The sequence below is a fragment of the Cornus florida genome, unplaced genomic scaffold (genome assembly GCF_030987335.1).
Source record: "Cornus florida cultivar Cherokee Brave unplaced genomic scaffold, ASM3098733v1 CherokeeBrave_3.0.0_Hap2_Chr11, whole genome shotgun sequence".
Taxonomy (NCBI): Eukaryota; Viridiplantae; Streptophyta; class Magnoliopsida; order Cornales; family Cornaceae; genus Cornus; species Cornus florida.
Genome location: NW_026775581.1, coordinates 107522240 through 107537680, shown reverse-complemented (window position 1 = coordinate 107537680; position 15441 = coordinate 107522240). Strand labels below are relative to the sequence as shown.

Sequence of the window (15441 nt, the reverse complement as noted above, 5' to 3'; positions counted from 1 at the left end):
TATTTGATCATCAGTCACCCATTTCAATTCATGGAGACATTTACTGTAGGAATTCTACCTATTCAGGTTCTTATGGATTTTCCTCAATTGACAATGACACTACCTGATGGCCGTGAGGAATCTGTCATGAAGTGCACTACACTTGTGGCCAACACTTCAAATATGCCTGTGGCTGCCCGCGAGGCTTCAATCTATACAGGTACAAATTTGCTGCTACTCAATATTGTCTGACGTGTCAAATCTTTAGGTAAAGTACAACCTTTAGTATCGTTAGAGGCTCGTTAAATTGTTAGGGGTACTATTGCTGTTTCCCCTACTTGAAATTATTTCTTATAGTATGATCTCATTTTAGTTTTCATTTGAGGGACATTATATGAAAATGACATTCAACAGAAAGCTTTTGTTGGCATATTCTGAGATGGATATAAAGTCCTTGTAACGATGGAATAGACATCCATGGTTCTTGGGTCCCTCTGCTCTGTGACGCCTGCTGAAGAAACTGGTCTCTAAGTTGTGTTTTACATGCATCAATGGAACTAAATAAGCCATGTTTCTTCTGTACTTTCTTTTTCATGAATCTGCATGGTTGCCGTTACTATATAATTTGATAATTATTGGGTTAAGTTCATTTGCCTCGCTTTAAACCTATATTGGTAGTGTGATATTTATTTAATTTTCCAGAAAGGTATTGAGCTGTAATCCTCGAACTCATGTGAACTATCAGGAATCACTATAGCTGAATACTTCAGAGATATGGGCTACAATGTTAGTATGCTGGCGGATTCCACATCTCGCTGGGCAGAAGCATTACGTGAAATATCTGGGCGACTGGTAAGTGCCCTATAATTAGCTTGTGTAACGACATATCTTTCCCTTTGGATTTAGAAAAGATTTTCTATTATTATTATGATTATGATTATGATTATGATGATGATGCAATACCACTTCTTTGTGATGCTTGTTCTTCATATTTCACGCTGTCAATTGAGTTGTTCTATTGTTACTCCAGTGACTTTACAGATCTGTTGTATCAGGTTTTTCCTATTTTATGTGTTCTATGACGATAATTCCAAAACGAGTTGTTAATGCCATGAAAGTTACATTATGGTGATTTTTTTAAAGAATTTTGCAATTAAACATGAGGTGTGAGCAAAAGACTTGGCATAAATTAGTATATAATTATAAATCATTTAGGAAGAAAGAAAGGGGGAAAAACGTGTGTTTTCTTTGCTGATTGTAATACTTGAAATGAGTTAAAAAATGATGTACCCACAAAACTTTGTGATATCAATGTTAAGTAGTGCTGATTTTATTACTATAACTTGTGGCACTAGGATCTCTCTCTCTCTATATATATATATATATTCTTACATCATACTTTTTGGTCTCAGTGGATGACTTGAAACATGTTTTTTGCAAAAAAAAGGACTAAGGGGTGATTACATACATAATTTTTGTTACTGGTCAGTTTTGGTTAAAGGACATGATAGAGTAATTTGATGGTTGGATCAAATGATTGGATTCCTCATCTGGAAAATAAAGGGAAAGAGCCGTGGTTTTGGGGGGTGGAGGAGCTATCTCTTTTGAGAATTTGTAGGAGAGAGCATGCTCCCGTAGCTTCAATGTCTTGTTCTAGTGTTCTCCTTGTTTTGAATAACTATATTATCCCTTTGGGACATCCAATAACATTGGACTTTAAAAATAAAAATAAAAATAAAAATTCTCCACCAGTCCTATCTTTTCATAATTGATCACCCTTTTTTCTTTTTGCTTGGCGATTGTGACAATCGTATCGCTGGGGTGAATCAATTCATGATTTTCTTTTGAATCTGCTATGCTCATTAGCTTTACTTTATGAGCAAATTTTGTTAGGAGCTATGGTTTATGATTTGCAGTCATTTCTATATAACATTATTTCTGTACTAATTGGCATGAGTTTGCACACAACCTGTACTGGAAGCTGAATTTATTTCAACTTTGTTTATAGCTTGCATCAACATCATTTGTCTTTAAATTTCTTTCAGGCAGAGATGCCTGCAGATAGTGGATATCCTGCTTATCTAGCAGCTCGTTTGGCCTCCTTCTATGAACGTGCTGGTAAAGTAAAGTGTCTTGGTGGGCCGGAGCGTACTGGCAGTGTCACAATTGTTGGTGCTGTTTCTCCTCCCGGAGGAGACTTCTCTGATCCTGTGACATCTGCAACCCTTAGCATTGTCCAGGTAAAGATGAAGTGTGATTTTCGTGTATCAATATTTATCTATGATGAGACATATCACTAAATCCTGGACAAACTGATGCAGTCCATTGTCACTGTATTTCTTGCCGACCATTAGTTTTACCAGTAGTTGGATTTGGTTCAATTGATTATCTAGAAAATGGAACACACATAAGTGCAACACAAATTTGTCATTCAAGGTTTAATTTTATATATTTATTTACTTATTTTTGCAGGTTTTCTGGGGGCTGGACAAGAAACTTGCCCAGAGGAAACATTTCCCATCTGTAAACTGGCTTATTTCCTACTCAAAATACTCAACGGTGCATTCTCAAAATGTTCTCCACTTCATTTTTAAAAATTCTGAAGGAGTGCCTCTTTAATTTTTTCCAGCATTATGGTCAATGTTGTGTCCCTATTCAATACATTTTATGTGTTTTCAGGCATTGGAGTCTTTCTATGAGCAATTCGATCCAGACTTTATTAACATCAGGACAAAAGCTCGTGAGGTGCTGCAGAGAGAAGATGACCTAAATGAAATTGTGCAGGTATTTTTTCCCCCTTTTTTGTTAGTTCTATGTGGCCCATTAAACCAGGACATTGAAAACAAGATAGATGCAATCAACCCTCATGAGAACTTTTTTGTTTGTTCCAAGTGTCTGCTGCCTTGCTCTATTTTCCACTTCTCACATCCCTGGATGATTACAACAAAATGGTTGCCGTAGAAAAAAGGTTCTTTTTACCCCTTGGGGGGAATGTGATTGTGAGACAGGACAGGATTACTGTGGATTTATCTAACAATACAGTATTTTAATTAATTGACAGGAGAAAAATCCATTTCTCTGGCTGCAAAAAGTCCATTAACTCTTTGTTGAAAATGCTAATGTCCGTGCTCGTGGATGTTTGGTCTTTAAAAAAATTGGCAACAAAGTGTATGTATTGCATTAACACTTTGTTGATGATACTATTGCCTGTGGTTGTGATGTTTGGTCTTTAAAAACTATGGCAACAAGGGGATGTTTTCTTGTGGAGGGTTTCGATGTCTTGCATTAATATGTTCTACTAGGAAAAATAGGAAATAAAGGTATTTTTTGAAGTTGTGGAAGTGGAGATTAATGTAGTTGAAATCTGATCAGTTCAACTATGTTGCATCTGTGCATCCTATAATTCAGCGACTCTATAGTAAGAGAGAGTCATATATCTTGCCCTCTTTTATGTGTAATTGTGGTTTTTTTTTTTTAACCTTTGCAAGAATCACACCCACTTGCCTCTACGGGGACTTCAAGACGGGGAAGTATCACTAGGCTACAACCTTTGGTGTTCTACACTTAAAAGATTCATTTTTTCCTCTTAATGAAACTAACGTTCTCTTACTTTTAAAAAAAAAATAATTGTGCAGATAAGATTACCCTAGAGACTGCAAAGCTTTTGAGGGAGGATTATCTTGCTCAAAATGCATTTACTCTGTAAGTTGCTGTGTACCACTCTAGTAACTACTATAAATCAATCCAAATCTCTACATTGGTTCTTGATATTTGAACTTTTTGTATGTGACAGGTACGATAAATTCTGTCCTTTCTACAAGTCTGTTTGGATGATGCGCAATATTGTCCATTTCTACAATTTGGCCAATCAGGTACAGTATTCTCTGTCTCTTCCCCCTCCCCATTAATTTTAAAAATTGCCATTGTTTGTGTTGGAACTGTCAATGCAGGGTCTCGGGGTGGTAGACGGAGTCCCAACCTAAATTTTGGCATTATTTGTACAAAGTGATTGTTCTGAAACTTGAATCCGCATTTTAATACTTAGGGCCTGTTTGACATTGTTGTAGCTTATAACACACACTTTTTGTTGTAGAGCTGCCAAAAAAGTGTGGTCTTTAAAAAATCAAATAGTGTTTGGCAACTTAGAAAAGAAAATTACTTTTTATAGATATTCATTTTCCATTAATAGACTCTTTCTATAAATATTTTTTTTTCTCTACTTGAAAAAACTCCAATTTTTAGCTTGGGCTAAAAGCCTTACCAAGCCAGAATCTATGACTAAAATGTCTATACATATATATTTTTTGTTGCCAAACACATCTAAAAGAGATTTTTCAAATCAAAAGCCCTTGTAATTTGTCCAATGGTAATGCCAAACAGACACCTAATAGAATGGTTTGAAGTTTTATCATTGCGCCAAGCAGTGGCCTCTTTTCTGATTATCAAAATTTGTCACTAGGAGCGTATCAGGACTCAGGAGCTAAAGGATCGAATACAAAGTGCGATTTCAAAACTTGTTTATTAGACCATTCAATAGTTCCTTTTCTTTTTTCAAATTCATAGCAACAGGGAAAATCATACATACTTGTTACTAAGATCAAAACTTGAGCTGGATCAGTTCGGTGTGGTACCTTTTTTGCCTGTTCAGTAGAAACCTCATCTATTATTCAAATTGTATCTAGACCTAAACCTTCAGACCTGTTTCCTAGAGCATTCATACTTCGATTTAGTTCCCAATTTCATGGCAATCAAATGAAGTTAAATTACAAATATAATTTAGGTCAAAACTTGAGCTGGATTTTAAATGCGTTTTTGGGCATCTCTCACCGCATGACAGCAACTGCAATCTCCTTTTTTGTGACGCATAATGTGTTAATGTGCAGGCAGTAGAGCAAGGAGCTGGTATGGACGGCCAGAAGATTTCAAACACCCTTATCAAGCATCGACTGGGAGATCTATTTTACCGTTTAGTGTAAGTGAATTCATAATCAAGGGTATGAACAACTCCATTTGGCCTTCTCAAGTCATCATGTTTGAGTCTGCTAATCTATTTGATATTTACAGGTCTCAGAAATTTGAGGATCCTGCTGAAGGAGAGGAAGCTCTTGTGGCGAAATTCAAGAAGCTTCATGAGGATCTAACTGCTGGTTTCCGCAACCTTGAGGATGAAACTCGATAATCAAGATTTTGACATTAGATTTTTTTTTTTTTTTTTTTTTTTTTTTTTGTGGATTCACCCAGTGACAAATCTGTTACCCCAGGAAACAGTTTAGTAATTTGTCTCTTAGTGCAAGGGAAACCAAATTGTTATTTATAGGTCAGCATCAGTATCGCCCCCACATTCGGATGCTTGTTCGGCCTGTATGTTAAAAGATGCGTAGCTATTTATTTATTTTTGTATTTTATTCATTACCTTTCATTTCTTTGTCAAAAATAAAAAATAAAAATCTTGTATTTATTTTATGTATGGGTGTGTAGCATATATCAGATTGATGATGACACTCTCATCTGATTTTTGCTTGAATGTTTGAACAAAGATCCATATATATATATATATATATATATATATATATGCCTTAGCATAGTGAAGAAGAGTAATGTGATCCGTGCTTAAAGTAATAGTAACGTGATGATGATAGATGTCGTTCGAAGTAAGAAAAGATACACTAGCATGTTATTCGACTGAAACTATGTCTTAAGAAGAAGTACGATTCGAGATTGATATATAATACGCTCTAACACTGCTTTTAAATATTTCTAACAAATTCTCTCACGAAATGGAGGCCGCCTTATCACTCAAGCCACGTACCACCATTCCCACAACTACCACTCAATTAGCCACACTTCCAGAAGGAGAAATGTAGAGGAAACCAAATACTGGCTTTTGAAGGAAAACATGGCATGCCAAAGATTACGACAGAGACTCATGCTACAGAACTTTCAACTACCACAGCCATTCAACCAGTATTAAATAATTAAATCCGAAAAAGACAAAGCACGTTCAGGTGTCGCTCTTCAAGTGCCATAGATACCCAGAGTAGATTCAAGGTGAGGTTGGGCTAACTCACAAACTCTTAGTAGATTCCGGGTATAATCCTGTAGGGTACCTTCTCGCAATACAGTTTCCAGTATTTTCCATACCTGCAAGTAGATCAATGTCAAAGGTTTCATTTAACTTTCCAAAACGGACCAATTGGAAAATATGATGATGAATGTAATAAGAACATCATGCTAACACTAGGACACTTGAGAGAATGATTTGCCACATATTAAATTGACAGAAGAATAACAGCTCGGCTTATGTTTGTTTAATGCAACATGTTTGGTGGGTCACCATTGAAAAACACATTGCATGCATTCGAAGCATTTGCAAATACTCAAACAAGCAATAGGTGTTAACTAGAAAAGATCCCTTTGGTGTTATGCTCTCTTATTCTCTTTCTACATCTAAGTACTCAACGGAGTCATCAAAGGCCACATCTATCAGTTCATGATATATATAACCAACAGGAAGATGGTGAATGATTGCTTGAGGGTGAAATGATATGTGTAGACCTGCCTAAGACAGCAAGTAAATCAAACCGTAAAATGGTATTTATTTGTATTGTATAGTTAACAATAAAGAATAAAGCGTGACTAATAAAATTGTGACCATCATGACATCATGCTCATGGTCCAATCCAACAGACTAAACGGACTGCAGAAAACATTGTTATTTCCACAATTTTCTTTCCACTTTGTACTAGAAATGTAAGAAACAGGTGAAGATTGAGTTTTGCTTACTTCGAACGACATCTATCATCATCACGTTTGGCTCGGTCGAAAAGAAGGATAGTAAGAAACACTACATAGAAGTAAGGTAGAAACTGCAACAACAACAAAAGACAAAAGATTTTGGCAATATATCAATAAGAATTGCAGTTATCGTAGTTATTCCAACATAGATATGCTTACATGGTTAAAAAGAGCTGGTACAGTCCAGAAAAAAGCAGCCGATATTTCTGGTACATAATGGAAATGACGTGATAAACCCCACCTGCAGGAATCACAAAAGCCATAGACATGACAAGTCAAAAAGTAGTTCGAAGTGCCTCTACTATGTCATTATTCCTATATTTAATAAAAGAAAAATGTCAACTTCAATTGAACTTCTGGTCATTGCCGCAAATATGAAAATGATCTCGCAGAATGGATCAACTAATATAATGGACACTCTAAAAGGAGACGTCAAACCTTATTGTATGCGGAAAAAAAATTATAGCTTAGGTAAAAAAAGGGAAAAAAAAAATCTTCTTTTATTATTAGTTCTGGGTATTGTTATTCATATTTGCAGGAAAAACTGGAAAACTAACCATCCTGAGGTCAGGAGAAGGCTGGTCTTGGTCTCACCAGAAGAAGTAGTGTATGAGGCGACAATCTGCATAAGAAATAAATTAGATTAATCTTACACTCCTCATTAGGAAATTTAAGGAGTTACAGTACTGCCAATTGGACACAAAAGAAGTGGAGTTGAAATGTAAACCAAGTTACTGACTGCCATGACACCAAATACCTTAGATGGGGCTTTTCCCCAAACCAAGCACTTGCCATTTGTTCTGCGAAATTCTTGCCTTTGCCTGTCACAGTCATAGTTAATGTATATGCATAGAATGCCTGCTACAAGAATAGAAAGAGCAAGCTGGAACAACAAGATGAGGTCGTTAGAAACAAGAATGCCAAGTAAGAATACAGATATTAGAACAGAATTTCTTTATCCATGAACATAGAGTTGTTATGCTCATCCAATTTGTTTTAAGTTTTGGCTAAGCATGATTTTTTATTTGCACACCGACAGATGACTTCTGGCCTACATCTTTGCTGAATTGATAGTGAAATTTGTAGAACCAGACTTTTCAATTTCTTTATCTATCAACCAAATTTCAAACCAATTTGTACGGTTCAAAGATACAGAAAAATCTATTTCATTTTGACTGACTTCTCTTTTTCCAGATTTAGCCGACTTTCCAAATATACAAGCCAATTTTTTCCCACTAGAACTCTAATTTTTTAACCGAAATCGGATGCCTATGAGAATCCAAAATAAGGCAGCTAGTTGAGGGTTGATTAATAAAAAAAGTTTTAAACCACAACATGGGCAATGTGACCGGTCCACCCATAAGAACGTCAATGTGACCGGTCCACCCATAAGATCGGTAGACGTTAGGTTATTAACCATATGTCCTTCCTTTGTAGCATTACTTATCCCGGTGGCAATATGCCGAGCATAAAAATGTGTTTTACTCTAGCAGAATTCTTACCCTATTTAAAATTTAAACTTGTGAAAAGACCACTTATAGACATAAAAAATTAAGCCGAGCAGATGGAGATATCAAACTCTTCAAGTCCAAGCAAATTATGCTTTATTTCCATATATTCTATTCTTGATAATATACATACCTGAGTGCCAAGATTCAAGGGATGATTGACTAGGTACATGCCAGGAGACGTATACACAGATGGAACCCAAACCAAGCATCCCCAACATATATAAAACCCAGCTGCCAAAGCCAAATTTAGAATAAATTATAATGACATCAAGTATCAATGGCACTAGATATGGAGAAATGTAATAATGATAAATGAACAACACATTGAAGATGGACCCTACTATGTTTTTATACTCACTGTTCTTTATATACATATATTTATATAGACACATCTTAGTACAAATATATATATAGGACTATAGGAGTATCTTTTACAAACTTTTATATTAAAATATGTTAATTTAAAAATCAAGTTATGCAAAAGATATTAAAAATAAGAAGGATGTAATTTATAGGTTTTGATCTAAATAAAGTGGGGGAAAAGGGCATGCTCTTCTGAGTACTACTAGACTACGATAATTTTTTACATTAAGAATGTCTAGAACATCAATCATCAAGAAGATGATACACCATAAAGTCAACAACCTAATGAAATCAATTGAAAATTAAAATTGATCTTTTCATGTAAGCAAAGTACATGCCATCAAGGCCAACTAGGCATTTTTAATTGTCCCTGTACAATCTATTTTTGCAAATGAAACATGAACAACAAGCAAACAACTCCAAACCTCGATCATGCGCAATATCCATTGTGTTCCAATATCCAGCTTCCCACCAAAAAAATTTTGTGACATACACCAGCATCAATGCAGTATTTACAAGCATGGAATCAGCCACTCTCCCATTTGCTTCATACTTGTAGATTACAAAGGAAACATTAGATAAACAACAGACCATATATTTAAACCTAAAATTAGAAGAAAAAAAATATATAAAGATACTTGAATTTAACAGTAAAATGAATAATAAAAAGTTTCCACATATGATATCACTAAGTCCAATAATGAAATTCAGTTAAGGTGGCCAAACTTAAGAGTTAACAGCCAATTCAATGTACCGTATTTAGTGATTATTTGGATTCGACATAAGCAAGAACCAAAATTAAAGTTTAGACATTAATATTACAATGTAACTACTAGATATTTAAAGCAGATAACTACTGGGTGACACAAACGTCTCTATGCATGAATGTGAGAAAGTAAAGCTATCTGAACGTTCTTAGTCAGCCAAGCAAACAAATTTAGGATCTTGTAGGCATACATGACAACGAGAGTCACTCAAAGATTCCACAATCAGGTAATTCTCTTCCTAGAATTTAGATCTATGAGGCTCATCAGATGAAGAATTCTACCCTCACCATGTGAAAATTTCACATGCCTTGCCATTGGGACACTGGTTATAACAATTAATCTGATAAGTTACTTTCAAGTTCACACCAGGGATTGTGTCACACAACTACCTGCTTTATGCAATAGGTCACTGCAAGAACTGCCCAAGACATCATCCCAAATCTGCAGTTAGTGAAAACTTTGATGTCAAAGTTCTTGCCAATGCGAGGATACAGCTCCATGCCCTGCAAGAATGACAATCACGTGATAACAACAGATGAGAATTAAGAGCAACATTCATACTAAAAAAAATCTTCACATTTGGTAATACATTGTCTACTGGAAATTCTATTACAACAAAAAAATATTAAACTTCAAAAGAGTTCTATTTTGTTAAACAGGAGTCAAATGGAACTTATCAGAGAAATTCGTAATTAGAAAATTTATGGGCCTGGTTGGCAAAAAAAGGAATGCATCAACAGGATTTAGAGATCTATCTATGTTTTTAACAGATAATGATTTCATGTTCTTTTTCACAATGACTCAAAGCCATGCCCCACATACTTCACAGGCACCGTGACAGACTGAAGTTGCAGAAATCACAAATCTGCAATTCATACAAGACCTTTCCTCATGTTTTAAGGCATATGCTTCTACTCCCAAATAAAATCGAGGAACCATGATTCAAGTCCTGCCCTCTAAAAATCAAAATAATTAAAATACTATCATACTAAAGAAGATTTAAAAATATGGAAGGAGATTGAGCTCCAAAATCATCTTAGCTGGGAAGTACTTGGTCAGAATTCTTTTCTCTTGCAACAAGTTATGTTTTTTCTGGAATACATTGTAGTAATGACGTAAAAAGGCACAATTTTAAAAATGAAAAAAGGACATGTCATCTCCTTTAGGATGATAATTTTGAACGTATCAAATGTCCAAACAACCTCAAAACATGAAGAGAAACATCCGGTTCAGATTCATGCCCCAGAAGAATCCTGTTTGCTCTATGTTCCTCACAGAAAGAAGCTAACTCCATGTGCTTTATATTTGGATGGAGAGAGCATGAGGAAGAGTACCTAAAATAAGAAGTCCAACAACCTACCATGCAAAGGAGACACCAATACACACATCTGTCTCATCAATTACACATGTGAGGTAGTCGTTAGTCTGACAAGGCAATTGAAGCTCTGCTTTGGACTATTTGTCATTGCCTGCACTCTGAGGAAATCCTCCTCTTTTTTTTTTTCTTTTTTTTCTTTTTTTTTTCATTTTTCCTGAATGGGTGAATTTTATAAATAAAAAAATAAAAAGAAAGAAAGAAAAAAAAGGAAAGGAAATTTTCCTTTCATTTCGTATGTCCCTCTTTTTCCATCAGATTTCGTGTATTGAAAGGATAAATTAAAAAAAAAAAAATTAAAAAAAAGAGAGGCTTTCTCAGCACGTTTGATAACCTTTCAGATGCAACCTTTGAAATTCCATTTCATTATGAGCTGAAATCTCTATTGGTTAGTTTGTGCCAGTTCTTTTCACTTCTAGCATTTATGGTGATTCATTAATAATAAAATAAAATGAAACAAAAAAGAGCAAATATCATAAAGTTTTAAGACACTCACCCAATAGAAATCTATTATAATGTTTCCAGAAGAACCAGAATCAGTAGAAGATGGTGCTACAAGACCCTTGTAAACAAAAATCACAAGTGTCACAAATAGTGGCAAAAATTGCTAAATGACAGAACACTTAAATAAAAGTTAGCATATTCATAAAAGTGAGATATTCATAAATACTCACTTTTATGTATAAGTAAATACAAAAGATGAAGCTGCCAAAAATGAGTGCTGAAAATATTTCTCCCAAATGATCATAGACGATTGTGGGGTTGAATATTCCGAACCTGAATATATACACACAGAAAAAAATTCAAACGCAATAGATTATATTTGGAACTTGGTTTAGCAAAACAAGAAACCAATTGGTGAGAATGCAATAGATTATATTATGGGAATGGTTTGCTTCTGTGTGTCATTGTCAAGGCTTGCTTCAGTTAGCCTCTTTCCAGCAGGTTGTCCAACGGTTTCAGAATTACTCTTCTCCATCTAGTGTGATCAAAAAATTGGAGACTCTTTTTTGTCAAAGCTATATGGAGTATTTGGAGCGAAAGGAATAGCAGATTGCATGACAACACAGCCAAGAATGCTGAGGAAATTGCTATTTCAATTTGCTTGGGGATTCTGAGCTTATTTAGTCTTTCTTTGTCTGATCTGCGGACTTTGTTTAGTTGAGGCTTGGTTTTCTAGCCTCAATCATTTTATCTTTGCCTTTTGTGGGCTTTGTTTTCTTTCTTACTATGATATTAAGCTTCAGTGTGAGGGTCCTCCTCAGCTTCTTTTGTACTCATTGTAATCTATGTGAATAAATAAACACATTCAGGAAGGGAAAAAAAAAAAAAACAGAAACCAATTGTACTAAATTGTTTCTCAGAAAAACAGGCTCTGACTAAAGCAATCATCTCCATATAGAAGCCTATGCAACTTTAGATGACCACTTAAAATAGAATCTGTGCAGCATGGACCATATTAAGTCCAGACATTTATGATAGTAGGGGTTACCAGGAGGAACACAAGCTGCAACCAATGAAGCACGGACACGGATACAGGATCTGGTCACGGAAACGAGACATGACACGATATAGATACGGCGACACGGCAAATTCTTAAAAAACAGAATATGGATACTGCAAAGACACTACAACATATATATTATATCAATGTAGATATGTATGAAATTTAATATATATATATATATATATATATATATATATATATATATATATGTATAAATTTTAAAATATATATATGTATATGTGAGTGTGTATCTATGGATAAATTTGAATAATAATTTCTTGTCATGTTATATTCATATTTTTAATTTGTTACTAGTATTTTGTAATAAAAAAATATTGGCAAAGAAGCAGAGAGTTGAGAGTTATATGGTATGTATAAATTTGAACTAACTTAGTCAAGATATACTTCTGATTTGAAGAAATTCTAAATTTTTCTTAATAATTATATTATGATATTTTACATGAAAAAAATTACATTTTAATGTTCAAGACTCATTAAAAATGTATCCTGAAGTATTGGACATGTGACAGAATTATCAGATATGTTTTAAAAAATTTAAATATATATGTATATATATGTTAAATTGTGATAAAATAAGGAAGTATGGGACACACATTGGCGTGTATCCAAGGAGTGTGAGTATCCGACATGGACACAATGTGGGTTCGTTTCCCTTTCAGAAGTATTTGTGCTTCATAGGTCATTACATAAGCAGTAGAGCTGTAAACAGTAAACACAAGTTCTGACCAATAAAATGGCTTATAACACTTTTTTTTTATAAAAAAAAAAAAAAAAAAAACTAATAAAACTTGATATGAATAACTAAATAAAATCAAAAACAGAAAAGAAGAAGCCTGAATGAAATATTACTGTGCTAAGTATTAAAATATGTATTCATCCTTGTTCTTAGAATGTTGGAACCAAAAAAGGAAAAGAAACGATGAAAAAGAAAATAAAAAAAACGATGAGGTAACTGAACTCAACTAACTGAATAGGAAAGGTAAAGATAGTGACTTTATTCCAGAGGTTTTCCCTTGGTACTATCAGGAAGGGGTCACTTCGAGAAAGACACAATACCCAAAAGGAAGAAGGTTAAGTACCTTCTGCCTTTACTTTTTCAATGAAAGATAAAAACATGAAACTTTGAAGGAATTTAAATTTCCAATCACGTTACAATCTTTAGCATATAAACTTAACAAAAAATTAGGTGAACCAACAAATGTCTCTTGTTAAGTATTCTTACACTTTGCACACAATCAATTGCTAATAGAAGCATAAAAGAATATCACAACTTTCAACCGTCTGAAGAAAAGGTGTTAAATGTTCTAAAGCAAGCTAACATATCTAAATGTTTGGCTTACCACCAAAGGCTGAGATAAGTAATCAAAGTCACTGCATATGCTGCCAATCCATTTGCCTGCAGAACACACAGAAAGCAGACTATTAACTTACAATATAACAACTAACTTACAAAATAACAGTTGGATAAGTAGCGCATGGCATTTCTTTCCTGTTTCTGGTACTAGAAAATAATGCTAATAATTTATACGCCGCCAATCCAGTAAACATCCACCCACATTAAAGCTCAAATAGGCTGAGTATGATAAATCACGCTCGCAGAGATTGTATCGAAGATTTAGTACCTTGTAGACAGGCCTATTCCCGGCAGGAGATATCGGTCCCTCGACTCTCTTGCCTGGTAGTAAAAGCTGAAGGGCAGCCTCAAATGCTGCGTAACAAGCAATTATTTTCCATGCAATTGCAGTAGGTTTTGGCCAAATGCTTATGAATCCTTGCACCCCATGCTGCCTTAGGTAGGCCCAAGTCTGAATTATAGACCCATCAGCATGTACCATAGTATACCATCTGCATGTAGCAGCAAGTTCCGATTTTAGTTTTAGCTAAATAAAATTACAGTAAGTCCACAATCAAATAACATGGTTATATATAACATTTAAAATACCACATGCGTTCAACTGATCTAATCGCTTAAAGCTTGGCTAAAAAGCAAATCATTCTTAGATGTTTGTTATACAAGTTCCTTAAATAATGAATCCATCTGTAACATTTGATATGTCATTTTAATTATCCCATTCTGCTTAAAACAAGGGCACTTGCTTACGCTAAGGAATTTTGTAATTTCAATAAGTAATCTCACTCCTAAAAACTGACAAGTATTAAAATTCAGGAATCCAACAAAATGATCTCATTTCGATTCTGAGTTCTGAGTTGGTGATCATGATGAAAACAGCAAGCTTGACTATAATGTGATTAGTCAACTACTAACATCCATTGGATATCATTGATTAACTATCAACAATATTTATGATTTTCAGAGTGTAAATTCAAAATTGAACTCGGTGCATCAAAAACAAAACTTGTTCACGCAAATTAAGATAGAAGTGAAGAAAAAATGAGATTCAAAACTTCAATCTTCTGGTATTTCAGTAAAGCAAGAGATCAAGAAATTATGACCTAGAAGAGTATAATCTGAAATTATAAAGATAGAAGATTAATGAACTAGTATAATCAATCAAATCATGAACATGAACAGATTGAGGATTTACAGTAGAATCACGAAGGGAGGGCATAGAGTGAGAAGTGAGAGCATCGATGCGTATGTAACCATTGGTGAGTGCACCATCGTCTTCGCTGCCTCTCCCATCTTTCCTGCTCCGCGACCTCTCTCTCTCTAGCTTCTTGACTCGGAGAAGACTCGACCGGTGCCTGTGTGCGCTGTTTATTTGTTCATACTATGTACAGTACCTAAGTAAATGACTATTTGTCCTTTAGCATTGTGACCACCGTGACCACCAATATTGTAATGTTGGATCCGATCTTCACGGTGCGTGCCCGTTGTGCATCAAAATAAAGTCATTCTTTGAAAAATATAATAGGAAAATATTTAGGTCCTCAATAATAAATTAATATGTGATTTTTAATTATCAAATTAAGAATGGTAGATAGATATTCATTTATCAAATCAGAATAGTGATTTAATTATCATCTATGATTTTATAATTAAAATAGAATGTATCTAATTATTATTGGTTCACATCTTATAATTAAAATAAAATGTGTCTATTTATTTTTGTCAAAATTAAATATGTTGTAGACCTTAGTATTGTCCAATATAATATATTA

General features: G+C 34.4%; 1 protein-coding gene and 1 pseudogene across 1 annotated transcript; one reads left to right on the top strand and one right to left on the bottom strand.

The window, feature by feature from the left end:
- LOC132282537 (V-type proton ATPase catalytic subunit A-like) overlaps positions 1–5468 on the top strand; it is a 17514-nt pseudogene extending 12046 nt beyond the window's left edge.
- Positions 5469–5631: 163 nt separating this feature from the next.
- Positions 5632–15051, bottom strand: LOC132282536 (7-dehydrocholesterol reductase). The gene is made up of 13 exons (XM_059784257.1): positions 14865–15051; positions 13941–14163; positions 13659–13714; positions 11465–11567; positions 11287–11352; positions 9805–9918; positions 9074–9200; positions 8416–8516; positions 7532–7657; positions 7332–7396; positions 6934–7015; positions 6763–6845; positions 5632–6120 (listed from the first exon to the last, which is right to left on the bottom strand). Exons 1-13 carry the CDS (start codon positions 14960–14962, stop codon positions 6054–6056), a joined length of 1311 nt encoding a protein of 436 aa, XP_059640240.1. The 5' UTR covers positions 14963–15051; the 3' UTR covers positions 5632–6053.
- Positions 15052–15441: the final 390 nt, after the last annotated feature.